Raw genomic sequence first — 27973 nt, forward strand, 5'->3', positions numbered from 1 at the left:
GCTTTGCCATGCTTCGAATAGTGAACAGATCTGTAGCCTGGCAGGAAGAGCGTTCCGTGGGTACAAGGCTTGTCGAGGTGACAATTCTAGAACACAACTGGATCCTGCAGCAGAGTGATCCGTGGATTGAGGTGCACGTCCAGATATTTCATAAGAGTTCGAGGAAGGACCCATGCAGTAGTGAAAACTATTAGAGAAAAATAGGAGCTAGCTGCAAAATTTTTAAAAATTATCTCCGTAAGGTCTCGATTTATTCATTTATTTATTTTAAAACAACAAAGCTATAGTTTCAATTTTTTGGTTATTCTGAAACCTTGGCTAAGCTTTGCTTGTCAGTGGGTTAAAAAAGCCTAGTCTTATTTCAGTTTTTATCTGAAGAGAGATAGACAGATGCTACAATAGAAACACATGGAGACTTCCTAGGGTTCTTTTTAAGTAATATTTTATTTGTAAGGAAGTTTATAGGTGAATGTAATGGAGTAATACAACAAATCCTAAAGGAAAAAAACTTAATTGGAAAACTGATGACATCCATGTGTAATGGATACAAAGAACCAAGAAATGTTAATGAGTATTTGACTGGAGCTATATAACCCTTGGTTACTGACTAAACACCGGACACATCTATGGCAAACACTTGATCAAACTAAAAGCCCCAAAGTACGTTTTTTTGTGTGGCTTTTCTCTCCCCATGACATTTACTGACAAAACCCTCTGAGCCTTGCACAGAGTGAATTAGGGATAGACAAGAAACCATGTACCGTGTTTACTGTTCAATGACATGCAGCGCTGCAACACTCTCAAATAAATAAATAAAACTACCCGCTACATAAACTCAGGTTAACAGCAGGCTCCATGAACTACTTGAAGAAATCTTGATAAGTCGCGCACACATTATCGGCTTGCTTTCAGAAAATGGCCATCTCCATTTGTGCAGCCATACTATGTTGCCACCATGTTTTTGTTTGCGTTTGTAGTTCCAAAAATATTACTTTATAAATTAAGATAGCCAGTGTATTTGATTCACAAAAATCTAGGGAAATTTGAGTAGATTGGTGTGAATCAAATGTCCAGGCAGGCCTGAGTGATGTGCACTTCTATTTTCCTTTGAGAATTTGGTGCCTATATCCCATGTACAAATAACACATCTACAGTCGCAGTACATACGGGTTCCCTTTTCTGTACTCTGTTCTTAATACACAGTCCAAGTTTCTCAGAGTGCAGTAAAGATGCAAAGCTTACCTATAAAAGTCTTCAAAATTGAGCTCCGCTTTTCCCTTCTTTCCGAAGAAATGAACGAGTAGAGTGGTGTCCACCATTAAACCAGAGAAGTCATCAGCACGCTTAAACAGAGTACAATGATACTTTTTATTAAAACTTAACCATCACAAGGTAACATTTTAGCAACACACCTAAAACAGGGATAAAATGGAAAAATAAAGAGAAATGCAAAATGAAACAGACATTATCAACATCCCATAACAATGGTAGAAAAATGACAAAATAAGGCAGAAAAATCATGTGGCTCTAAGGGAATGCAGAGCAAATTAAAATAAAGAGCTGTGGGTGAGAAGTGCCAAGAAACGCAAGCTGCAAGAGAATGCGCTTTAGCCACAGAAGACAGGGACACAGAAAGCATGAACACAAGGCACTCTGAAGCAAAGCAACACAGGGGCGCATTTGTAATGGACCATAGAGGTTTCAATGTACCTCTGCAAGGTCGGAAAATAGAGCTTGGCTTGTGCTCCGCCTCAGTGTGTCCCAATAGCTCCTGGGCCCAAGATCCTGTGCATCAGTCCTAATGACCTGAAAAAAGTAGTGTGAGGCACACTGCTTGAAATGCAGAGTATACGACTCAGAACAGTAGATTTGCATGCACCATAACACCATCTTTCCAACATCTGTACAACATAAACATCTACTTGCTTAGTTCATAAAACAATCAAGTACTTAGTTTCTACGAGTAGAACAGGTGTAACACTACACGATCGACCGTACATGCTAAATTACAAGTTACACGACCATACAATATTTCTCAAGCCAAGCAGATAATATGCCGATTGACATACTTGACTAAGTTAAAGTCTTAATTGCCAAATTAAGTTAAGTGTTCACAAACTATCATTTTAAGTGTTTTACCCTACTCTAGAAAAACGAACTCCACCGCCTAAGTGAATGACAAACATTAGACTGTGCGTTTCTTTGTTCATAATCCGAATGTTGTGGGGTTTTCAGCTATCTGTAAAATGCACACAACTGAACATTGACCTCCATGAAGGGGTTTTCAATAACGATTAGGGGGAACCAAGGCAGCTGGATTCAAGTTGAAAGGGCGCTTTCTTTCCCCCACAAAGTATAGCACCATCTTGGCTTTGGTGAACTCCAGTGTAACCTACGTTAACATATAAACTTGATTAGTGTCCCTTCACCGCCGCCCCACATGCAACAAGCACTCACATGAGTCATCACCTTCTGCACCACCCACAATTAAAGGAGGGGTGGCGAGGAATGGCCTGGTAGCTCCACATCAAATGTTGGGTTTTGCCTCGAGAATCATACCAAGCACTAGCCCGCGGCTTCATTCTCCATTGAGTCTTAGAGCCCCTTGTTTCCTGCAATCCCAACCAGGACTCTTCTCTTACCACGAGTACTCACTACTCTACTCTGTGGAGGAAAGCTACTGTGAGAGAAAATACTTGAAATACTAGGTGTGTTAATTATAATTGTTCTTTTATAACGCACTTAACACCAGCGAGTGGTTTCTAAGCGTGGGATCAGGATTCAAGCCTGTGTTGCGCTGCATGGTCTTGCTTCCAAGACAAACCTCTTGCCCCTGAGCTATCCTTCCTCACCAAGCATCAATGAGCTCATCAAACCTCTCGTTGTTGAGGCTTGAAACCTTTTTGTGGACGGAGCAACAGGGTACCTCCAATGCTAACCTATCAGTGTGCCAAACCCTTGACATTCATCACACCATTCACGTTCATCAAACACACCATTTTGATCTTCAATACAAAGCAAGCACAATCCAACACGCTTCCTGCCACGGGGAAGAGGATTAACTCCAGCACCCCAGGGACCAAGGTACATACTAGCCCACGATTGCTTTAAAGTGAAGCGCATCGGAGTGCATCAGAGGTCTACCCTCTAGAGTTGCTTCCATTTATCACAGTACCATGCAGTGCACAGGTCACCTCCCGGCAGCAGTCCAGGCAATCACCACTGAATCGAAGGTGGATTCCTTTTGCTATCTTGGCCTGTAAACCATGTGAGATCAGGAGGAGGAGGTGTTGGATAACCTGCCGGCTGGAAGGACATATGCTGCTTGCTGGAGAGCCACAGCCACTCAGAAAACCTTAATGGGCAGCTGGTAGTGCCTAGAAGATGACTATCAGAAACATCCAAAGGGATGTGTCCAACATCACATGCAAAGGCAAAACCCCCAACATTACTTACAGATTAGCATCCTCCCCACCCCCAAGTTATGCATAATTACATTTTCAGCTGCCACTCTTCTTAAAACAGAAAGGGTAAGTCATAGGTCTTCCTGGAACTGTAGCGCCCAGAGTAAAAACAATGACCTGATTTGAGATTTACACAACCTGCTCCCTTCTCCTCGCACACATCCCAGAGTGTGCCTAACTCGTAAATTAGATATTTAAATTGCTACGCCTCTGAGTAACCCCTCAAAAGAGTTCCAGGCGCCTCCAGATTCGCTCAGGTGTTGTGCGTCGTCAATCAGGTCTAAGGCAACAGGTGCAAATCAGAGTTCATTACGGGCAACTCTCGATCTGATCCACTGCAAAACTTTACGGATCAGACCCCTGGTCTTCATTTCCATTATGCATATATCTCCTTCTTTAGTAAATGAGTGCAAAGCATGGTTATAAAAGTGCTCTATTGTAATTAGACTGCCAGAGCAACCCAAACAATTATAGAATTACGGTTCATTTGTGTAAATAGTTTTAAGGGAGTGCAAACAGTAGGTAGTACATTGAGTGTTAGCGCAAGATAAGTAAACAGGATTGCATACATACAGCACATTAAACAAAAACACGGTCGAGAGTACATACACTGTTAGTAGATGCAAGATATCCGTACAGTTGAAGACGCTTACATACAGCAAAGAGAGCCAACGAAGTTTCACATGTGAGAAGGAGGCAACGGATAGCAGAAGAAAAAGAAGACAATACAATAGATTAGGCTACGAACAGGTTTACAATGTCTCAGGTATTTCATACTACTGTACCATGTAATCTGATACGCATTTTGCATAAGGAAATATGTTCTTGGTTGATGTAGTTGCCTTGGAATAGGGTTTTGAGACACTTGTTGCAATACCCATGGCTGTAGTTCATCTAAATACATAGCCATTCATACCCAATTTTTTAATTAAACATTTATTGTGCAACCGCACACAAACCTGTCTCGAAAAGGGTAATAGGTACTGCACAGAGAATTACAAGTAATTGACCAACAGATATTTTTCAAAGCAATGATAAAGAAACAAAACTATAGCAAGAATTTAGCGGGGTATTGGTTACCTTGAATTGATATAGTAAAACAATGGGCCTCATTCCGAGTATGGCGGTAAGGGATAGCGGCCACCGGTAACGAGACCGGTGGCGGTAATCCCTTACAGCCATACTCCGAGTTCCCTCTGCGCCCTCGCCCTTAACGCCTGCTTTGAGCAGGTGTTAAAGTCGAGGGTGCAAAGGGGCCTCCAAGCCAATAACGGTGACCGTAATGAACGGTCACCGTTATTTGCATCTTCCCCATTCCCATTGAGCCCTATGGGGGCTCATTTGGGAATGGGGAAGAGCCTTGGTGAATGGGGAATTACCGCCCCGCCAACCTTGGAATGGGGCGGTGATTCCGCCATCCACCAAGGCGCTGCCGTTCCGGGTACGGCGTCAACCAAGGCGTTAATAGCACCATTGGTTAGCGCCGTACTCGGAATGAGGCCCAATGTGTTTTTATTTATGATAAACATGTTAAAATTTCAATTCATGTTATTTTTGTAGTATATTGGATGTCCTTTTCATGACTGCAAGACTATGCATTCATTGCCAATCAAATAAATAAAACTTAATAGTTGACCAAAAATGTAATACATTGAAAACAACACAATTGGATGCTCTGCATGGTTCATACAGGTGAGCCAAATAGCCAGAGATAAGGCACAGTATATTCTGTAGAAATATCAATAAGTGCAACAGAGAACATGTGCAAGTACTTAGCACGCCCACCTCCCCGATCTCCCCCTCCCCCGCCCTTCTACTGAAAAGGGAATTGATAGAGGGCAGATCACTCAAGTTCCACGCTCGCGCATTGGAAACAGCATGATGCCCTTCCACGTAGGTTGGATGCCCGCTGGGCCAACTCACCCCTTCATCAACCATAGGCAGATAAATTGAGCAATGTCAGTGAGTAGTAATGGTGTTAAAGTATTAGAACACATATACACTGGAAGAATCCAGTATGAAGCGCTTTGTACATCACCAAATGAGGGAAAGGGAGTAAAATAAATCGTGCCAGTTTTCCATAACAAAATGGGGGAGGGATAACTATGAAGATTGCCCCCTTGCATCTAAAAGAATGCTTTATAAGGTGGATATGTCATGCCTTATTTTGAGGAGCAATGATGAACATAAGATCAGATGCTGTGCATTTCTGGACTAACCTCTTATTTTGGGGAGGATAATGCCACCAATAAAGAGGAAGACGTGGGCGAAACCCACATGATGAAGATCAGAATAAGATAATTGCCTATACTGGCCCACTGCTCAAAAGGTACAAGATGCTATGAAGAGCAGGGCTTTGGCCATGCATGTCCTGGCTTTGGTCATTTTCTTCACCTTGTGGCGACACATGTTACTAGCAAATGCCAGAGTGTGAAAGAAATGATTGCCTGTAGACCAGACCAAATCACACTGCAGCCGGGACTACAGTGCAAGAAATGGGATGTACCAATTGCAGGTGTGCTCTCTGCATTTACCACCTGATGTAATTCGTTTTGCACATGCTGGAGAGGCCAAGTGAATAATGCAATGCCATCATCGATTATTACAACAGTCACAGCTGATCATCACATTGGGCAAGCTTTACTTCAAGACAGTGGCATCTGCTGACTGGTGTCTGTTCAGTGCAGGAGCCTTTTTTAGAAGACCACCAAGTGTGTTAGCCTTTACCAGAGCTTTATCTTTGGGGGGTGTTTGGCAGGGCTCACCCCTGGCACTTATTTTTGAGCCCTGGCACTTATTGTCCCAGAGTTTCTTTAATTAAGCAATGGGCCCTGAGCAGGGGGGGGCATTATCACTTCAGGTAATGCCCCGGGGTCCATAGTTACAGGCCTGAGTGAAGCGAGGTCCTTAACGAAGGCCCCGGGGCATTACCTGAAGTGATAATGCCCCCCCTACGAGGGGCCTATTGCTATTAGTACCCTGGCCCATAAGACCAGGGTACTAAAAGCATTTTCTTTTCTGTTCTGAAATGCTCCGGCATTTCGGAAACAAACAAAAAAGTTTAATAAAGTAGCTGCCGGGCAAGGGAAAACAAAGTCTATTCCGTTTTCCCTTTCCATGGCGGCCATTAAAAAAAATTGAAAGTAAATAAAAAAATGGCTACCTGTAGTCCCTTCTATCTTTCCGTGGTGGCGATTTAAAAAAAGTAAATAATAAAAATGGCCACCATGGAAAGGAAGAAGGGACTACGTGTAGTCCCTTCTTCCTTTCCCTGATGGCCTGTTGCAGATCGGGAGCGGACACGCTGTGGACACAAGTGTTCCCAGCATGTCTGTTCCCGAAATGGACAGAAAAGAAGGTAAGTGGGGGTGGGAGAGCGGGGAGGGAATTCTGTGGATGAGGGCTGGAGGAGGGGAAGACTTACCTCATTCCCCGGTGAGGGGAGATAGTGGCCGCCAGCCCAGAGGAGGCTTGGGACAGTGAGATTACTGTCTGGTAATGCCCACATTCTGAGCCTCCCCATTGGTTTGAGGCCGCCAATACCCCCCTCGCCGGGTACTAATTATGAAGAGTTGATAGTCAATGCATCCATCAACCACATTGAGGAGCTGTAGTGTAACCCCAAATATGTCCACCCGCAGCGTCACAGGAGTGATAGAAAATATTTAGGCCCCGGTACTACTTGTTTACAAATTAATCACTGGCTATTACACAGGATCACTGTTGTCACTGCTAGGAATGAACCTGCCCACATAAGGGCCTTGGTTTGGCTGACGAGGTGGGATCAGACTGTCTGGTAAGGCATGTACTCTCAACCTTGTCTGAGGATACAAACATAGCTTCAATGAAAGGTAAGACTGAATACCTACTGGTGTGATTTCTTGATCTAGTTTAGAAGACTACAGTGGCTGATTTCCGGCCACATCCAGTGGATGAGAACTTGGAGAACATAGGCTCCTTAGCATAAGATAGTTTAGAGATCATTCAAATGTTCAAAGATGTACCAATGCAGTGCTTGGAAAACAAACTACATGAAGCACAGAAGCAGGAAGTAAATGCAACAACCTGTGTTATCAACAGACCACCAGAGATGTCAACATCAGTATTTCATCCATCATCAGGAAGTACCTTCCTCCTGTAACCCACACTAGCTAAGTCATCTCCTGTGAATACTACTAACAAGCTGAATACCTGGGAATCCTCAATGCTGGCGGTTCTACAAGAATTTACAGTAAACCTTCAGCAGTTCATCTGTACGTCTACCTGACATTTCCCTCATTGGTAGAACGTATGCTCCAGTGCAGTACTGGTTAAGTAAGTGGACAATGTGGCCAGCAGCAATTGTGAGAGTAGCAAAATAATCTGTGAAGTGCCCCCTTCCCAGTGTGCAGTCTTAGCAAGTCTTTAGTATTGCAGGAGAAACACTCCAGTGCTTAGAGTTGGACAATTGACATTCTGAAGATGAACAAACACTACATTGCTGAACACTGTGGCACGATATCTACCAGTTCCATGATGAAGACTTGTTATCAGCTTTAAGAAGTGGAACAAGCTCATTGGAGGGCCTCCTCCTACAATCCTACAATTTTAGAATCACAGTAATGTACAAAGAGGGACCTTCCAAAAGGGCAAAAAGCACCTTTGAGATTTTTTCAGGTTCACCCTGCTGAATGAGATCCACAAACATCACAATGTTCCTGATGTTTCTTGCTGTGGACTGCAGAGGACTATGAATATTTATTTTTGTGGTTTTCCATCATACACACTCATTTCAGTCGCAGCAGCCAGAAACATTTCTCTGGGTTGCCCTGTTACACAATAGATGCACATGGACATATTTCTGTGGGACTCCTGCTATGCAATTGCTGAAATGCAGACATTTCTACAGCTTTGCCGGCTACACAATAGCTACAGATGGTGTAGCTGGATGTGGTTAGGGCTGCTTCTGAGTGTGAGGAATTCGACCAATCCCCACACAGGGAGAGTGTGCTCGCCTGGCCTTTTTTCATTTTCAATAATGAAAAGGAATGGTGGGAGACCAACCTCCGAGGACTGTGTGAGGCCATACCACACACTGTCCAGCTGCTTCCCACACAAAATGCATAAATGGGCCTGGTTGCCGGAATAGACAACAGGAAAGGTGGGGCTAACACCCCTTTGCTATGCAATGTGTCAACTTGAAGCTAGTTCCCACCGCTCTGTATGAAAGGCAGTGAAATGCATGTCAAGATCCACTATTTACCATAGGCAAACCCCTGCAGAGCTGACCCCTTTCAGAGTGGAGAAGTAAGTGGGTTTGGGGAGACAGGAAGTCTGCTCCCAGCACACACTTCAAGGGAACCCTGTGCTTCTATCAAGAGTCACAGGTGGCTCAGTTAACCAGAGAGACACTTTGACATACAACAGACAGGGAGATGGGTGGGACTTAGGTATATGTTTTCACCCCCTCGTCTGTCCTGTTGCAGAGCACTCTGGTCCTGACCTCATGTATAACAGAAGATTGTTAGTGGGGACCCAGGATTGGTTCATTAAGGTAGGCTTAGCCTGCACCAATCACTGGAGCCCATTTGGATTTAAAAGAGGGCTGAACCCCTCACTTACAGATCATCTGAAAACTTTAAAAGGAGTAAGAAGGAGGACTCATTTGGACCTGAGCTGAAGGTACAGTCTACCTTACATCTTCTGCCAGTGAAGGAAGGCCAGGAGTTTCAAGAGGGAAGCAATATCCCTCTCCTAAACATCTCCAGGGAACAGAGGGAGATACCGGACTCTGAGGACCCATCTAGCAGCTCCAGAACCAGTACCAGCCAGCACACAGCATGCCCTGCTAAATTCTGCCAGCAAGCTTCCTGGTGGTAAGTGCCAGAGAGTATCTGAACTAAGGACAAGGCCGTTGCCTGCAAACACTCGCCTGAGTTTTGGGCCGTCCGCCTTGAAATGGCACGAGCCCTGCACAGAAGCTAGGAGGAGTGCCACACAAGCATCATCCAACGTCCATCTTTTAAGGACATTTTCAAGACAGTCGAGTACTCGAACGGCATCTGGCTGCACCACTGACTGTTGTCACACTGCAGTCACCAGAGCCATCCGAGATGCCTCGACCAGCAATCCAGATCCGCCAACCAGCACAGAGACAACGATTATTTGCCCCGAGCCGCCGTGCCGTGCCGGACAGCCTGCAGAAGTCTGTCCGGCCTCGCTTGCCGAACTGCCTGCTGCATTTTACCCGCAGCTGTCTCCCGCCACTAACTCTGTCTCAAGGGCTGCAAAGTGCTCTGGAACCGCATTGACACAGTCGAACACCAATAACTTCTTCAGCATCAGGTACTTTGTGGTTCTGCCCCCTTGGTCCTTCTCTGAAAGGGCCCTAGAGACAGTTACAACACTTTGCCCCCTTGGTGCTGAAACCAAGTAACCTTGAACAGTAAGACTCTTTACTTTACCAAATACCCTACTGTCAACATCCAGAGTACATCCCTTTCCTGAATGAAACTGTATTTCCTCTGTGTTCCTTTACAGGGTGGGTTGTTTTGTAGGGTGCGAGAACTGTCTGTTGTAGTAATGATAAAGTAGATATTTTTATACAATCTTGACTGGACAGTTTCTTTTATCATTGGGTAATAATTGTATTTTCGCTGTGTTGCAACTAACCAACGATCCACAACCTTGCGGAGATAAGCATGCCGTTCCGTCCACGTTACCAGAAATTGGACAAGGAGGTATTATAGCTGTTCGGATCCCTTCTGGTGTACTAGAAGTGTGGGGTTGATTGATGGTCTAGAAATCAATATTCATCCCTGGACCACTGGTGCTCCGGAAGTCGATTTGTCACACTGAGACCTCAATGCTCAAAGCTAACGTGGGGAATGGTCAGCATCTCAAAGACTTCATTACAGACGCTTACATCATACCAGTACATGGTACGGTGGAGGTGGGAGGTCGTAATGCCACCACTAAATGTGGTTAGGAATTGCAATCTTCACCACTGTGTAATGCTGAATTTTACCCTGCAACATACTCTGGTGCGTTTTACATCTACATCCTCATACAAGGTTACAGTCTCAGGCCTAATCGGTCTAAATCAGACCTAAAACTCTCCAACCATATCTGCCCTAATATCCACTTCTCCCTAAAACTTCAAAACAATATGGTCCAAAAGGGATCCAGTGTGACCTTTTACGATCACTCTCTAAAGGAAATCTCACAAAAATCACAGTAGGGAAGAGGTGAACAGCAAACATAATCTGTCAAATTTAAGGGAAAGGGTATCACAAAGGGTTTGCTTTTTGTTCATTAGATTTTTTAATTTGGTTGGGGAGATAAGGAAATGATTTACCAAAGATTATCGAATGGTAAGTCTCACAGGGTTTTTCTAAAAGGGCTTCTTTTTTGTTGTTTGATTGAGGACGAGTAAGGGGTAGTGCTTAAATAATAATAATCAGAAATCACGCCCCTAAGGGTTTCACCGAGGGTTTCAGAGGAGGGTGGGTTTCCTTTTTTGCTTTTGGGTGTATGGAGGCAAGGCAAGTGGCAAGTTTTTAAAAAAAGAATGACAAAGAATGTTTAAATTAGTAAAAATGTAAGCCACTTGGCAAAACACACAATGCAAATGAAATATTGTAAACAGAGAATCAAATGTCTAAAAAAAACTAAAAGTGCCTGAAATAATGCACCAGCACACCTGATCTCTTCTAGTTCCCGTTCCTCCCTCTAAGCTGTCAAGCAGATTAGCAGAACCAAACAAGAAGAAAGTGATTTGGGCCTTTAACATGGGCCCTGACCCTCCATATGGTGTCTAGAACTCTGATTGGCCCACGGAAACAGTATGGCGGTTCGGAACGGTCTGTCAAATTCAACAATTTTCAATAACCAGCGAATCACAGTATTATGGCCAATTCAAAAATTATACAAGGCAGACGTTTGTTGATCATTAGTGTTTGAAGGGAAAGATAATGGTTTACATTATTCCTAGGGTCAGATTTGCACCTCAGGCTTTCTGGCCATGCATGGGCCGGTTTGGTGAAAAAAATGGGGGGAAAAATATATATATATATTTTTTTTCTATTTTTCAAAAAGCCTTTCATACATTTTAGGTCGATAAATCAGTGCCAAAACAGGTTTGATGATATTGAATGCTTATTTGTTCTACAAAAAAGAGCTTAAGCGTAAGTGCTATACAATAACATTATCATTTGGCCTTGGACGTCTGCTTGGATTCACAGTAATTTAGTGTACTTAGGGTCAATGCTATTTGATGCCACTTCCTGTTTTGTGAAGGGGTGAAAGGTCGTGTTTCACCGCTCCCCAGGATGTCACTTTAGGTTGGGTCAAATGACATCACTTCCGGTGATATCAGCAGAGGTCAAGGGTCGTGAGGCAAGGGGTGGGCCCCTTTTTTGAGGCGAGGGGTGGGCCACATTTTTTTGGGTGACTGGGCCTATTTCTTGTCCCAGTCCAACCCTGAATATTCCACATTTTCAGCTAGAATCAGAAATGCTTATTTAAAGAAATAAAATACAGTTTAGCTGGAAAACAATTAAAAAATAATCTGCTGTGCAAATAAATTTGAATGTGTAGCATTTTTTAGAATGCAAACAGAGGCCAGTTTGTGTGTGTTGTATGCTAATATTACAAATTAATTAATTGGATAATCTTTCTCTCAGTCTCTAATGTGAAATGGTCACTGTTGTTTTACTGACATGAGGACCGATGATGAACTTGGCGTGGGCTGGTTGCAGGAAGCCGACCTTTCGTAAAATGCGACCACTGGACGTTTTACAAGGAGGACCCCCCAGCGGTCCTCTAGTCCTGTCTTTAAAGATCCACGTGTGCAGTTAGTGCCAAAGGTAGTAAGAAGCCCTTATGTCAGTCAGGGGAAAGTCGAAATAAAGGGTGGGGGAAATAGGTCTGCAAGCCTATCTTGACACCTGGGAGAAAATCCAGAGGGAAATAGGCCCGAGAATCACTGTGAGTAACATGTAGCTTCAACCGGTGTCTGTTCAATTTGCTCGGCGCACTGTTGGGGGTCCATATGGTGAGCAGGATTAGAAGTACCACGTCAGATGCATAGATTCAGGCATAAACCACAGACTGCAAGAATTGTACAGCAGGTAACAGAAACACATCCAGCAAATGCTTTCACTCAGAGCAACAGCGCTCACAGAAGAGAGAGAAACTCGCATCAGCAAAGGCAAGCCGTGGGCAGCAGGTCCCTCAGCTTCCATAATGATGATGATGCTTAATCCCAACATGTCATGTAACCTCTGGTCACTGCGGTTGGTGCATGGTCAGATCACATGCCACATTCTACAAAAAGGTACAAGCACACCGGCCAGACCAAAGGGGAGGAGGTTGAAACATTGAGGAAGGGATTATCACACAGTATGACCCTAACAGGGAAATAGACTCACAAATCAAATCCATCAGTGCCAGAGCTTATATGAAACGATGCACCTCCTGGTCTGGTGAGTGTTAGGAAGAAATTCCTGATCGAGAGTGTTAGTGATTTGGTCAGAGACAGGGAAGGACAACGAGGAGAGAAGAACCTGTGTTGGCCAAGCGAACAAGGTCAACCAGTAATTCTGTTTCTAAAACAGAGACCGCCTAATCGGACTGCCTTTTCATATTACTCCACGCTACAATCATAGGTCAGATCATGTGCATTTGCTGTGACTGTCTGCGGGCATCTCAAGAAACTGCACTACAGTGGCAGCAGGGTAGGTCCAAACATCACATCTGCATTCCTGAACACCCGCTGGAACACAAAGTTCCAACAGGCAGAGGTGGCTTTATTTGTCTGCAACTCTGGCTTAAAATATAATAATTGTTTACCCCAGCCGCCTGGCAGCACATTCAACTTTAGAAAATAAGCATTGTTTGGTTATGACATGGTCTCTCTACTGGGATCACACAATGATAAAGCCACAAGCATTTAGAAGGTCAAATTAGCCTGGCGAGGTGATTCATTCATGGCAGGGCTAGTTTGTGTAAGCTGTCTGGCCAGTGTGACTCCACAGCAACCATATGAAACCGTGCTCAGGAAGTTGTTCTTTTAATCCCCCTGAAGAAGGCTGCCACCTTCCATCAGGGAGAGCCCCTTGTAACTGGTGTTTCACAGACACTCCTGACATAACAAAGCCATTATCACAAGAGGGTGCCAATCTCTGGAGCTATTTTGAAGTAGGCAGACATGGAGGTGGATTTAGAGTAGACAGAAGAGATGTTTTATCAAAGAGAGGAGTTCCACCATCTTGGATTCTGGTAGGACTTTCTACACTTCCTGCACCCCTCCCCACGTCCTGCAGCAGACAAAGCACTTTGGATATGACTTCAAGACAACAAGCATTCACCTTGAATTCTTTAGGGGATACAGGCTATTCCAACGTCCTCTACCAGAGAGATGAAGACAGAGGCTTACAAGGAAGAGGAAAGATATTACCCCACCTACCTAAGGGGCACATTTGAGCGGGCCCTGTTGTGGGCCAAGGCCACTCTGCTGCATGCCAACTGGACCCAGTACTCTTCTCACTGGAGAGGGAGGACTCTGTAGGTGCCAGACAAGCTTCCTGAAATGGAAATGCAGAAAAAAAGACTCACCTCGTCCCTAGAGATCCGGGAGATGGCCTCCCAGCAACTAAGAAGCCCATGTCGACTCAACCCAGTGAAGCTCGTCATTGCCACTATCAGACTGCTGGTTCACCATTGTCGAAGCATCCAACTCGTTGCATCCCAAGCACTGACTTGATTCAGCAGGAGCATAGTCTTAACCAGACTCAAAAGCCGACTCGACCCACTCTAAGCCATTGACTCGCCGGTCCCGTACACTGACTCGAACTAGAAGATGCAATGTCTCTACCCGACTCGACCACCGACTCAGACTATTGGGACCAACTGACCCAATCCATCTCGACTGCCTACTCAAGCCAGAGAAAGATCTGTACCAAAGCCGATTAAACACCATCTTGACACTGGAGTAACAGCTTGACTGCAGAAAATGACCAAGAATCCCGGCTTGATAAGTAATACAAGTATTTACAGTGAACCTGTTCCCATGGCCCATCTTAAAGGGCACTAGTGACTTTTACGACCCCACTCTTTGCCCTTTTCAAGACACTTTCAAGTACTTTTAACATTTACTGTCAAATCAATTGACTGCTCGCCTGTATTCACCCAGAGTGCTCCCCTTGCTCTCAAAGTCTGCATTCTCTGGCTTTTCTTTACAGAGGTGGTCTTTAATGTTTTTAATTAGTTGTAGGCATTGTAGTTTTTACTAAAATTTCAAATTTCCTAGAACCTTGATTGGACATTCTTTTATTTTGGTACCACCATACTATTGTTGTGTTTGTATCAGCACACACCCCTCCTGAAGCTATAGCCTGCCCAAGGCCAACATTATCAAAAGATGCAGAGGCGGTATACCTGCCGGGCTATGCCTAATTCACCTTACTGGTCAGGATTACTAATGATTCAATGACGGTGTGGATCTGAAAAGGGACTCTAGCCACTACTAACCCCTGCACTCCTTCAGAGCAGTAGCCATTGTGTCACAGGCACTATATCCTAGAGACTGTCTTAGATTTGAGATCTTTTGCGAGACCAGGATACCGCATCTTGGATAGGAGACTAACAGGCACTTCTGATGGCCTCCTCCCTGCACTGTGCATTCTGGCATTCGCCTATGGAACTACCAGGTGGGAGGCAGAATTCTGACTGCTTGGAAGACAAGTAAAATGACAGTCCCTCAAATAAAGGGAGCCCCAGACTACTCTGAGTGGCTTGCATAGCTCTGCAACTTCGATAAAATGGCAAATCTGGTGTGTACAATCCTCAGAACAGGGATATTGTTACTTTGCTAAATAATGTACTGTTCACAAACTTAAGTTCATACCAGAGCTCCTGAATAATGTAGGTTTTTGTGTATGCTTTCTTGTGATGCTATGCTGCAGCCATTATGTGGTTCTATCTGTATTTATGGTCTAATGCGGAGAGACCTCAGGAACTTCACTTGCATAACATTTCCTGCTGTATACATATGTATCTATTTTATACGCCAGTTCATAAGAAACCATACAGGAAACAACTATAAAAAGATAAGAACATAAAGACACCTAACACCAATTAAAGGATGATTAGTGCCCGCTTTACTAATGTGAACATGAAAATGACTATACAGGTTTTGCCATGTCTTGCTGGATCCAAAAGGGAATGAGTGGAAGCGAAGTTCTAATTCCTATGAACATGAAGTAAATCCACAGATGGGGTATGATACATTTAGGCATAGAAGCGATCTGAGTACAGGAAATATAAATATACTCAATTTGATGTATCAAATCCAGGTATGCACCCCATACAGGTTAAACACTGGGGACTATGAAGCAAAAGGGTGGCATTATGATACACTGAGTGAAATGAGATATTAAAAAGAGCATCTGAACACAATCTGCCATCACTAGTTTGAATATCTGGATAAAGGAGCTGTCTATGTGCAGAGACTACCCTTTTCTACTACCGGCACACTGCTAGTTTGTTTGTGGCTCTTCTGTCCACTGCTGATTTCCTCTTATGCTTTCCAAAGATGGGCTGGTTTGTGCATCACCACGGAGGGCACAAATGACCAAAAGGTGATGCTGGGACATGCGGCTTATTTATTTTATGCTGAAGAAAGTGGAGGGATACTCACCCATTTATACAGGGTTACAGTGAAAAACCCCTTGGATAGCACACTATTTCCTACAAGCTTGGTTTCTGCCTGTCTGCCTTAACCAGTCAGGAGTTCCTGATGTTGCACTTCCTTTAGGGTGACACCTTGATAGCTATAGCCTGAGAGCTAATTATACCCTGCTGTGTAACTCATTCCCGTTATAGCAGTGGCAGCTTTAAGTCAGAAACGCCAGAGCACCACAAGAGTGGAGATGAGAATTGAACCAAGAACCTACAATGCTGTATTCTGGGATGCGCAGCAGGAATCCCAAATTGTGATATTGGTTAACACAATGCTGTAGAGAAAATCAATACTTGGACGATGAGAAGAGCCAGAATTCTTTTTGGGATTTAAGGAATCCGACTAAATTCTCTGAGAGTCTGGAATATCCAAAAAAACCTGAGGAATCCACATCCTGTACTCCACCAGCGGGAGACATTCCTTACATAGAACAATTCTGCAAGACCAGGGTGTCAAGAAGGAAGAAAAACTTGAACCTCTCTTCTGGCAACTCTGAGATAAGGAGAACATAAATCAGATGGTGTTGGAATGTGAAATAACCCAGACGCTTGAAATGCCAAGCGATGGAGAGAAGAGGAATTCTGGGATTAAGAATACATCAAAGGGACAAGTGACAGAAAGGTTACAATTGATATCATATGGCATTTATAACGTGCTTCACAAGTGGTAGACTGGAATGAAACATTAATTCCCGATAACTACTGAAAGATGACTAAAAAAACATTGTTTAATTAAACAATACTCCGGTTGTAAGAGTTTCATTGTTACCACACTACCACAATAACTCAATGGATTGGGTGTACAATTTCCCTTGGCACCATTAATAAACTCAACATAACCCGGTCCACAATTGTTATCTGTACTTATGCCCCATGGTCCATTGAATAAAATCTGTAACAAAATCGTGCAGTATTGATACAAGGCCAGTAACATGCGGGCAGGTAGGCTAGTTCAATTTCATTGAATTGATATATGCCAAACATGTGGTAAAAGGCCTCTTTGGACGCCTTCTTTCTCCAGGGAGAAATCCCATGCTGCTCTGTGGAACCTTGCATCACTTCATATTCTGCTCACTATCTAAGGTTCCACAGGCTCCACCCATTCCACACTACTAGCCCACTGATAGATATAACAATAACACACCTCCCCCTTACATGTACACACATACACCATTTGATACACAGCCTATTTATTATAAGACACAAAAACTGCATTAAAAACATAAATAACTTGAACTCCAGAAAACGTGGTGGTGCACCATCTTTAGCCCGTAGCACTCGTACCCACCTTTGTTCCAAACTCTGCCATCTTCCATAACCACTGTATCCTCATACACTATCAAACCTTATGCAGACCCCAATATTTGCTACACACTGCTGTGACTGTTCCCCCTTTTTTATTCTCGCACTCTGTACCACTTGAAGCTCCTGTTCCCTGGCATGGATAAGGATGTCATACCACTCTTTCATGCACTCATTTTCTCCTCACCGCCTCCCTGAGGTCTTGCTCATCCCATCCACCAGACTGAGCTATCCCCAACCACAGAGGCACACTATTGTGTGGGACATCCTTCTCCTCAGGATCTCTAATGGCACAAACCCAGTGGTGGCATGCAGTGCTAACCTGTAAGCACACACTCTTATGCACCAAATCTTCCCAATCCTTTCCCTCCTGTACATCTGTGCATATTGCCTGCATGAGGGTGCGATTAAATCACTCTACCGTCCCATTAGCCTCTGGATGATATAGCAACATCCTATGATGCACTACTCCCACACCTCTCAAAAAAGATTCCACAAGTCTCAACATCAATTGCACTTCATAGTCCATCAGAATCCTGGACGGAAACCCCTCCCACTGAAAAATGTCATCTAAAAAAACTCATTAGTGCTTTTGAATCTGCCGCAAAGACCACCTTTGATTCTAACCACTTAGAATACAAATCAATCAAAACCAATACAGATTTCATCCTCTCTCTCCTGTCAGAGGCCCCAAGACATCAAGTGACACATATTCCCATGGTAAACGTGGTAAATCAAAAGGTCTCAATGGCTGGGTATAATTCCTGATGGTCTTAGCCAACTCCCTACATGACACAGGCTTTTGCCATCTCTTAACACTTCCTCATCAATCATGGGCCACCAATAGTCTCCTCCCAGTCTCCCTTTGCAATTGGTCATTCCCAAGTGTCCCTCATGGGCCAAATCTAAAATCCTTTTCCTCAATGCCAATGGAGGAACAACTTTACCTTCTTTGCATAATATATTCCCGAACCTTATAATATTGCTTCATCAACATCCTGTGCCAACCCCTCCAGACTTTCTCCATTACCATATTGAGGCAGGAATCCGCTGTTGCTGCTCGATTCCACTCTACCGTTCAAAAACACCATCACACACTTGGAAACCTTGATCATTTTCTACCTCCCATTTCTCTACTACCTCTACTCCACCTCCTTTCTCCGATCTTGACAAAACATCTGCAATACCATTATCTCTCGCCTGAATGTATTCCACTCCACAATCATGCCCTTGCAGTGATGCCACCCACTTCATGATTCTTTGTGAAATACCTACCAAGCCCTTGGTGGTGAAGACCCCCACCAGTGGCTTGTTGTCTGTTCACACCATGATTCTCCTTCCCCAGAAACATGTAACTTGTTGATGGCCCATATCACACTCATTTCCCGCCTTCTCAATCAATGAGTACTGGGTTTCTGCATATGTCAAGGTGGTGATGCAAACGCTACCACACAGTCAACTCCTTGTTGCCTTTGAAACAGCACAGCCACAGACCCATATCACTGGCATAAGTCATGATCCAAGTGGCACACTGAACATCAAAACCAGCCAAAACTGATGCCCTCACAATTGCATTTTGTACATCATCAAACTCCCTTTGACACTGCTCAGACCAACAAAAACCCACCCCTTTTTTACTCAAAGTCCTCATCTCCTTGCATCTGTCTGCAAAGTGGTCAACAAACTTTTCATAATAGTCCACAAGACCCAGGAAAGACATGTTCCTTGCCTGTCCTTTGGCCTTTCCCAATTTACAATGGCCAAAACCAACTCACCTTCTGGCTCCACACCTTGTGCTCTCCGTTTGTGCTCAAAATATGAAATTTCCCCTCTCTTATTCTGCATTTTTCTTTCTTCAAGGTCAAACCCTCCTCCACGATTATACTAAGGACACTTTCCAGCCACTGATCATGCCCCCTTTCATCTGACCCCATAACCGAAATGTCACCTTGGAAGCAGTAAACTCCCCTAAAACCCTTAATGAAAGCATGCAACACTTTTGGAAAGAAAGACACTGCAGAAACTAGCCAAAGGGCATTCTGCGAAACCTGTAGGTACCATCCAGTTTAATGAAGGCAGTGCAATCTCTTGAGACAGGATGCAGATTTAATTGATGATAGGCCGAAGCGAGATCAAGAGTGCTAAACCCTCTGCTGCCACCCCCGCCCCCCTCTAAACTAATCATTTCTCCAATGTTTGGCAGGGGAAATGTGTCCACTATCGCACTTGGATTCAGGTCCACACATAACGTGCACAGTTTGCAATGCTGCAGGTTTCAGAGAACACATGCTACCATTGCACTTTGAGTATTTCACCAACATGCAATTCTTAGCAAGAGATAAACTAAATACTCAAGAAATCAATTAAGAACGTTGGCCTATGAACAAGTGTATCCATTCTAGTGATATCATAAAAGGATCCATTTTGCTTTGCAGGTGTGAACCAGCAATTCAACTGTCCATTCATAATGCAGGGGTGGCTTACTATATGACAGTTACATGGTCATTTAACTAGATCAACGGTTTGGAAAGCTGGGTACCCAGATGGCTTTATCATGTTACCCGGTGGAATAGTGAAAAGAATATGCCAAGCACAACATGTGAGGTATAATCACATATTTTGCTTAACAAATGTCAGATATTTGTCAGGTTGGTTTATATTATGATGTGTGTACCCTTAAGCCATCTTTATGTAACAGCTCTTTAAAACAAAATCTGCTTAAAACTGTTCCCATTCTCACATTTATATCAGCTAGAGATGAGAAGATATGTGGTCAAGTGTCTACAGTGCAGACAGGGATAAAATCCCATTTTAGTGAAAGTATGTGATCCTGGACAAATAATTTCATTTCACTGTGCTTTAACTTCCAAAATCGGGATACAAGATATAGGTTTCCTGTTACGGGGTAGGGCCGCAGGACATCAGTTATATGGCTGGGCTGCGATGGGAGGGAGGACAACAGACAACCAACATCCCTTTTTAATAACATAAATGCTTTAGCATCAAAGCGTCCTTTTTCCATTTTATTGCAAGCTTCAGCTGAACTCCCTGGGCATGGCAACTGTAAGAAAGCATTGCAAAAGGGATGGAGCATAGGTAGATTTGCCTTCACTCTTTGGCCAGTGAACCAGTGTGGCCACAATACCAGCTGTCAGAACACACTATGTGCTCCTCTCAATGACCATGCTTCCCTCTACCCAAGCCTGTCCAGGCCAAGCCTTCTAAATGGCCCATGCGACACATAGGGTGTGAGTAACCCACACGCTCGAATCCCCAGGTGCTATATAGAGGGAAGAAACGGGCACTTTACTTTCAAGCCAAGCAAAGTGCAAAGATGAGTACTTACCTATCTGTGGCCGTGCCATCTTCCCTCTTCCGCTTTCACCACCAGATGATGTAGGGAATCCCACTGGCAGCAGGAACCAGGTTGAGAAAAGTTCACAGTTCTAAAGAAGCACTTGCAACACCACACACCAGGCACACTGCATTGCCACTTATTTGCAGAATGCTGCTGCACTATATTTACAACAACGTCCCACCACAAATCGCACACGTCGGTCTTCCTGGACGACCCAGATGAGAGAAAAGAATGACTCAAACGGTATGGAATAAACAGGTATGGGGAAACAAGTCCAAAGATGGGTAAAAGATCATGTACAAAGGTGACACCCGCAGATTCTCTTGCCAAACACTTTCCTTAGGCCAGGATCCCTCACAAGAATATGTTTAGCCATGTTGTTGACCACGTTTCAACACTTTAAAACCATTTAATCTTAAACAGAGAAAGTGTTAGGGGAAGAGTTAAACGTCTGGAAACCTACCCGGGGCAAAGAAAGTCTGAATACTGGTCCAGACCACTGCAAATTAAAATCTTCAACCTAAGTCTATTACTATGTCGATATCAAGGAAAGTCTGCATGCATACAGATGAGGACATGCTTACCTAAAATAAAGAGTCAAATTAAGCTTCACCATTTCAAGGGTAGAGCTCTTGAATGTCTAATCACAATCTCCCTGTAACATTTTCTTCCTCATCAGATAACTTTATTTCGACGTCAAGTCATAAAAAGCCAACACAAAAGAGCCAACACAAAATTCAGTAACATTTTGCAAAATATCTCATTGTGATATTTTTCCAAGATATCATGTGCAAGAAATACCTACAGTGATTCACATTCTAATGAGTTTAAATGTGGGGCCTGCACTTATCCTACCTAGTCGCATATTGTGCAGAGTACGGCATGAATTGAAAATGGGGTTCTACGGCCACAGAACATGTCTGTCATTATGTACATTGAATTTTGCAGTCAACCGGGTTCTACATTGCATACTCTTAACCAAATGGAAATTACAGATCTACTCACCAGCTGTGCACATTTTTCTTCATCTCCTTTTCGATCTTTCTTTTCATTTTTCTTTCTAAATATCTCTTGCAGCTGTTAAACACATTATAAATCAAAATTAACACTAGAGAAATGTAATAATCCATTCATAGGAACTGGCTACTATTTATGAGTATACATATAACAAACTAGCAAGTGTACCAGTGCTTCGCACGGCAATTCCTATTTCAGTCCTAGTTTGAAGTTTATTTAATTAATTAAACCAATGCTTCTTTGTAGACAATATTGCCAGGCTTTCCTGTAAGAGCTAGTGTGAACAAATTGTCTTTGTTTCCAACTCTGGAGCAAGCCACATGAAGCTGACTATGAGAAAAGCATGAATCACGTAAATCGGTTTCAGATACTTTGAGTTGGAGCGTTGAGATTACTGATGTCCCGATCGAAAGCCGAGGCAGCAGTGACCTCAATATAGTGCCATACATGTAGGGCTGAAGAGTGTAAAATGTAAGTGCCGTACCCGTACCTGTACGGCTGAAGCATGTAAGCTTTGTACTGTTGAGATGGCATATGTTCATCACCTTCCTGGGAAATGAAGTTTCTGTAATTGGCATGAGAGAATTACCACAATGTGACTGACAATGTCATTGCGGACACTACTGAAGAGACATGCACCATTTCCTGTCACCCGCATTGCTACAACAGCACTGTATTGTGTCACCAGCATGACTTCAAAAGTGAGTGCTGCTAATGTGAGCTGGAATGCTTATAGTGTGGAAAGTTTAGGAACAATGATCTGCTTAGGTTGTCATGAACTGCTCAACTTTAGGAATAATGAACATAGAACTACGGCAGAACTACAGCGCGAAGAGCCATATGGCAGGGGTAAGCATTGCAGACTGCTTTAAAAAATTAACAAATATGAAAAAGCTATATTGTATACTTGTTACATTGTCTACACCATGGATCCTACCCACATGCCAAATTGAAGGTTTGTAGCATATTGGGAAGTATGCTGAACATTTCAAACATACAGACACATACATATCCAAGCATTGCAGTCCACTTAAAAAATAAATAGAAACATGTATATTTTATACTTTTTACATTATCTACACCATGGAACCTAACCACATGCCAAATTACAGGTTTGTAGTATGTTGAGAAGTATGCTGAACATTTTGAACAGACACACACACATCCACACATTTCCCATATATATGATACATTACTCACCGTAATCCGATTTCTGATGCTTGTATCTGCTTAGATTCACATGCTATGCATAGGGCCAACATCTAGTGGTAGCCCCGTAGGATTAGATTATTTGTTTTCCAAACTTGAAAAGGGACGTCAACAGGACGTGCCTGTAACACTCTCCCTAGTGTGTTGTCCCCTGTACCCATGGTCCTCCACGCGTCAAGGTCCCTCAGATTGTTTTATTTCTGACATGAGGTAGCATGCAGTGTAGCGTGAGTACAGATGTCATAAAGCAGATAAGAGTCGATAAAGCCAGAGAACATTTATGCACCTTCTGCTCAAAGGGGAGGAAGGGTGGGTGCATATGAATCTAAGCAGATGCAAGCATCAGAAATACGATTACGGTGAGTAATGTATCCCTTCTGAGGCTTGTGGGTCTGCTTAGATCACATGCTATGCATAGACTAGCGAGCAGTATCAGGAGAAGGAGGTGGGTTATGAGAAAGTACGGTAGCAAATAGAGGTTTTAGAACCACTTGGCCTACCTGTGAATCTGCTTTAGAATGTGTGTCAATGCTATAGTGCCGATTACAGGTATGTATGGAACTCCATGTAGCTGCTTTGCAAATGGAATCTAGAGGGACATTGGCAATAAAAGCTATTGGTGTGAAAGGCAGATGTTTCTTTGATAGGGATAGGGAGTAGCAGAGCTGTATGCATTTCACTATCCATCTGGAAATGGCGTTCTTTAAAACATGATCACCTTCTCTACCAGGTGCTATGGAGACAAACAGTTGATCTTTTTTTCTAAGTGGTTTTGTTTTGTTTACATAGTACAAAACCGCCCTTCTTACATCTAAGTGTATGGAAGTTTTTCTCAGCTAAGTTTGAAGGTTTTTGAGAGAAAGCGGGTAGTTCAGTGGATTGGTCAACATGGAACATGAATTTGAATTTAGGTGAAAACCTAAGGTGTTTTCTTAGAACCAACTTGTCCTTGTGGATAACAAAGAAAGGGTTTTGTACTGACAAAGCTTGTAGCTCACTAACCCTTCATATGGAGGTGATGGCTACTACAAAAGCTGTCTTGGTTGTTAGGTGTTTAAGGCTGGATTTGTGCATAGGCTCGAAGGGAGGACCCATGAGCTTTGAGAGACCACATTGAGATCCCAACCTGGAGGCGGGTTGGAAATGGGGTGGTAAAGTCTCTTTACTCCCTCCATGAAAGCCTTAACAACAGGGACTTTCCACTAGGACACCTTCTTTTGTGAAGTGGTGTACGTGGACAGAGCCGCTAGGTGAACCTTGATGGAGTTAAATACTAGCCCAGAGTCTAATGTGTGACGGAGTACATTCAATAGGGTTTATATCCTTTGATCTGCACCATATTACAAATCCTTTCCATTTGACTAAGTGGCAGTTCCTGGTGTTAGGTTTGCGTGCCTCCTTGAGGTTTTCCATACACCTTTGTGGTCATTTTACTTGTCTTCAGGAGCCAGGCTGCCAAGTTCATAGACTGAGGATGTGGGTAGATCATTGCCCCCCATGCTTGTATAGCATGTTGTAGGGGCACAGGAGCTTGATTGGTTAGCAAATCGCCAGTTTGAGCAGATGTGGAAACCAAGGTTGTCGCGCCCACAGAGGAGCAACGATTAGAGTTGCTTGTTCCTGGTGCATCTTGTGTACTATCCTGCAGAAGAGCGGTGTTGGTGGAAAAGCGTAAGCAAACTTCTCTGACCCTTGGATCTGGGTTGAGAAAGCCTGGATGCGAAGTCTGTGCATTTAGACTTGTTATTAAAGGAGGACATCCCTAGAGGGAGACGACGTCTAGAATTCCTATGTTGAGTTGCCACTTGTGTTCCTTGGGTAGAGGATCTCTGCTTAGACAGTCTGCTAGATAATTGAGTTCCCCTGGAATGTGTTGAGACACTAGGAATATGTTCCACTTGAGTGTCCACTTCCAGATTTTCTGGGAAAGCCTGGACAGACTTGGAGAGTGTGTGCCTTCCTGCTTGTTTAAGTAGAACATCAAAGTGGTGCTGTCTGTGAGGACTGCCAGATGCAGTTGGAAAGCTTGCAGGGCTTTGAGCACTGCCAGTAGTTCTAGAAGGTTGATGTGGTTTTGTGCTGTGGTTTGTGTCCACAGGCCATGCACTGTGTTGTGTGTCAGCAAACAGGGGGAGTCTTACCCACTAGTTCCTGGGGATCTGTCATCCAGGTGGCAGGACACACCAATCACTTTTGGATCCAGTTCCTTCGGGTGGACCAATGCGGGAGAATCACCTGCGTGAAGGGTTTTCGTGGAGTCGGAGTGGGATGCTGGATGTTGAGATGCGGTATGCCCTTCCTTGTAACACCTTTACCCTATCCTACCAAGTAGGATATTTAGGAACTCTACCCACCTTTTCCAACATGAACACTTTCGAACTGACAGCCTGCTCTAAGGAAAAAAGAGACTAAAACCCAAGCTCTGTACCTGAGATATCCCAATACTGTGGTCAGGCGAGGTCAGGCAATTATTGAAAATCACTCACACCTGACTTCCACTACATTTCTCCACATGGATAAAAGGCGGAGCATGAGAGCACACTCTGAGTGAGGGAAAGCACACGAGGAAACAGCAGTTCAAGACAGCAGCTGAGCAAGAGAGGAACGACTGGAAAACCAAAAGAGATTGCAAGAAGGGAAATTCCCTTGACCTTTCTGCCAAGGAAACGTTACTTTCCCGACAGTTCAAGAGAAAGCGTGAGAGCAGGAAACCAAGCTGAAGAATCCTGCACTGTGTGTCGGAGATACCCGAGGCCCTACCGCATCAATAATCAGGATGTGGAGAATAACCAGCCACTGTGGTACTGTCCTTGGTGCCAAGAACAAAGCCGCTTCAGTGAAAGGAACACAACCGATGAGTTGGAGAGACCGATACAAGACCAGTCAGTGTTGAAGCCAAGGTTGCAAGCAGCAACAGTGTATGGTGAGCGTTGGAACATACATTGATAAAATGTGTGTGATAAGTGACGCGAGTGAAGTTAAACTGTTGATAAGTGATTGAACTTTAAAGCAAGCTAAAATACCTTTGACAGAGTGGTCCTGCTGTAATGAAAGCAGTTAAATTTGATCCGAGCCCAGCGGAGGGAGATCTTTTGAAAGTGAACAAATAAATGTGAATCGAAGTGGTCCTGCGATGGATCAAGCAGCATTCAGCACACAGTCGAAAGTCTTCAATTTTGACGAAATAGAGAAAGTTTGGAAAAATACATGAATCTGGTGTGACCCCGGCAGAGGGAGACCAATTGAAGATATTGTGTTAAAGTGGGTCTGAGCCCGGCGAAGGGGGACCCGGGGTGAATCGAAAACTTCCCAAAAAGGTGTACATGAGAATCCTGAGGAGAAAGGAACTTTTTCATGTTTGTTCGTTGTATCAGGTCCTCTGAAGTAAGAGACTTTGAATGCCAAAGAGACTTCGGTGCAGAGGGCCCCTATACTGAGATTTGAACTGCATCCTGTGCTAGAGAAGCCAGAGACAGTGCTTATCCCAAGTGTGCTGGCTTGTTCTATGCTGGAAACATGGGGAAGGGAACAGCAACAGCTTGAATATCCTGACCTATCATTTGTTGAACACTTTTCTTTTGCATAACATTGTTTCCCAACCTATTTGTATTTTGAAGTAAGGATTGGCATTAGGTTTATTAGTATAGGCCCCTTTTACTTTGTCAAGACACCACTAGGACTGCATTATTATTATTCGATGGTCATAGCTTGCTCCCATCTTTAGATTTAGGTTTAGATAGGCATTTATCAAACCCAACTAAAGTTCAATAAACACCCTTGAACTGTGATCACTTGTGTCTGTTTTACTGTTTGATACCATGCCTTCCTTACATATGGTGTCAGGAGTGGGAGTCTATTCAATTGACACACACTGAGAATCCATGCTGATAATCGTTTTACCACCAGAAGGTCAAACTAGAATTGTTGAACTCCTCGATTCTGATTGTGTATCCACTCCTAAAGAGGTTTTATTTTCCCAGCTTCACATCCCAACTGGTCAACAAGATTTATTCTTCAAATCTCAGCTTAAAATACCCTTCCACTTTCCCACTATAACATTCAACAGTGGGATTGAATAATCTTAAAAGTACAACCCACACACATCTTCATTAGACCTATCTCTTTAATTCCACCTCTTCCTTGAACTTTTTTCTTAATACCAAATCCACTTCAATCCCTGGTCCATCAGGTTTAGCAGTCAATCTATCTAGATCTTCCCCTCTGTCGGAATCAGAGGAATCAGATGACTTTAAAACCCTATCAGATGAGACAAGACCTGTTTTTTTTCTGATTCAGAAAAAACAACAGAGGGATCACTTACCCCACCGGAAGATATGGCCGACCTGACACTCATCAGCCCAACTGGCCACCCAACAAATTCAGCCCGAACTCGCCATCAAGATAATTGAATTAAATTGGTTGAGTTACAGGCAAGTCTCCTATTACCTCACGGAATACTACAGCCATATCAAGTGGGTGAAGACCTAGGCAATTTCCTTTTGAATTTCGAGCATTTAGCCGAGCAATTAGGATGGGAAGAAAATCTAAATAATTGTTATTTAGGATCTCTGCTGAAAGGTGAGCTACAGGCCACCTGTCAACTACTTAACCTTGCCCAGGGGGCTACCTTTATATCTATAAAAGAGGGGCTTTTAAAAAAGGGTAGGGCAGACATGTAACTAGTATCGACAAATATTAAGGGCCATTAGATTCAACCCCAGGGAAACCCCCCTTGAATTAGGGGGAAGGATCAAAAATACAGTCGCCCTATGGATTAACAACAACACAATGGAAGAATTGGTAGAAACTATTACTCTAGAGCAGTTCATGAATTCTTAACCACCCTTATTACAAAAGGCAGTACCACAACTAAATTGACGCACCCTAATCGTGGCTATTGAGA

At 43.6% G+C, this 27973-nt stretch overlaps 1 protein-coding gene across 5 annotated transcripts in view; it reads right to left on the minus strand.

Moving 5' to 3' along the window:
* Positions 1-27973, minus strand: part of MICU3 (mitochondrial calcium uptake family member 3) — a 526504-nt gene that overhangs the window by 135119 nt on the left and 363412 nt on the right. For 2 of the 5 annotated variants that reach the window (XM_069631588.1, XM_069631590.1), the window contains exons 7-10: positions 21850-21921; positions 4074-4112; positions 1711-1806; positions 1243-1343 (exon numbers count right to left, since the gene is read on the minus strand). In XM_069631588.1, coding sequence (XP_069487689.1) covers positions 1243-1343; positions 1711-1806; positions 4074-4112; positions 21850-21921 — 308 coding nt within the window. The remainder of the gene's footprint in view (positions 1-1242; positions 1344-1710; positions 1807-4073; positions 4113-21849; positions 21922-27973) is intronic. The other 3 variants (XM_069631589.1, XM_069631591.1, XM_069631592.1) reach the window with 3 other exon arrangements.

The sequence above is a fragment of the Ambystoma mexicanum genome, chromosome 6q (genome assembly GCF_040938575.1).
Source record: "Ambystoma mexicanum isolate Mex_15411 chromosome 6q, UKY_AmexF1_1, whole genome shotgun sequence".
NCBI lineage: Eukaryota > Metazoa > Chordata > Amphibia > Caudata > Ambystomatidae > Ambystoma > Ambystoma mexicanum.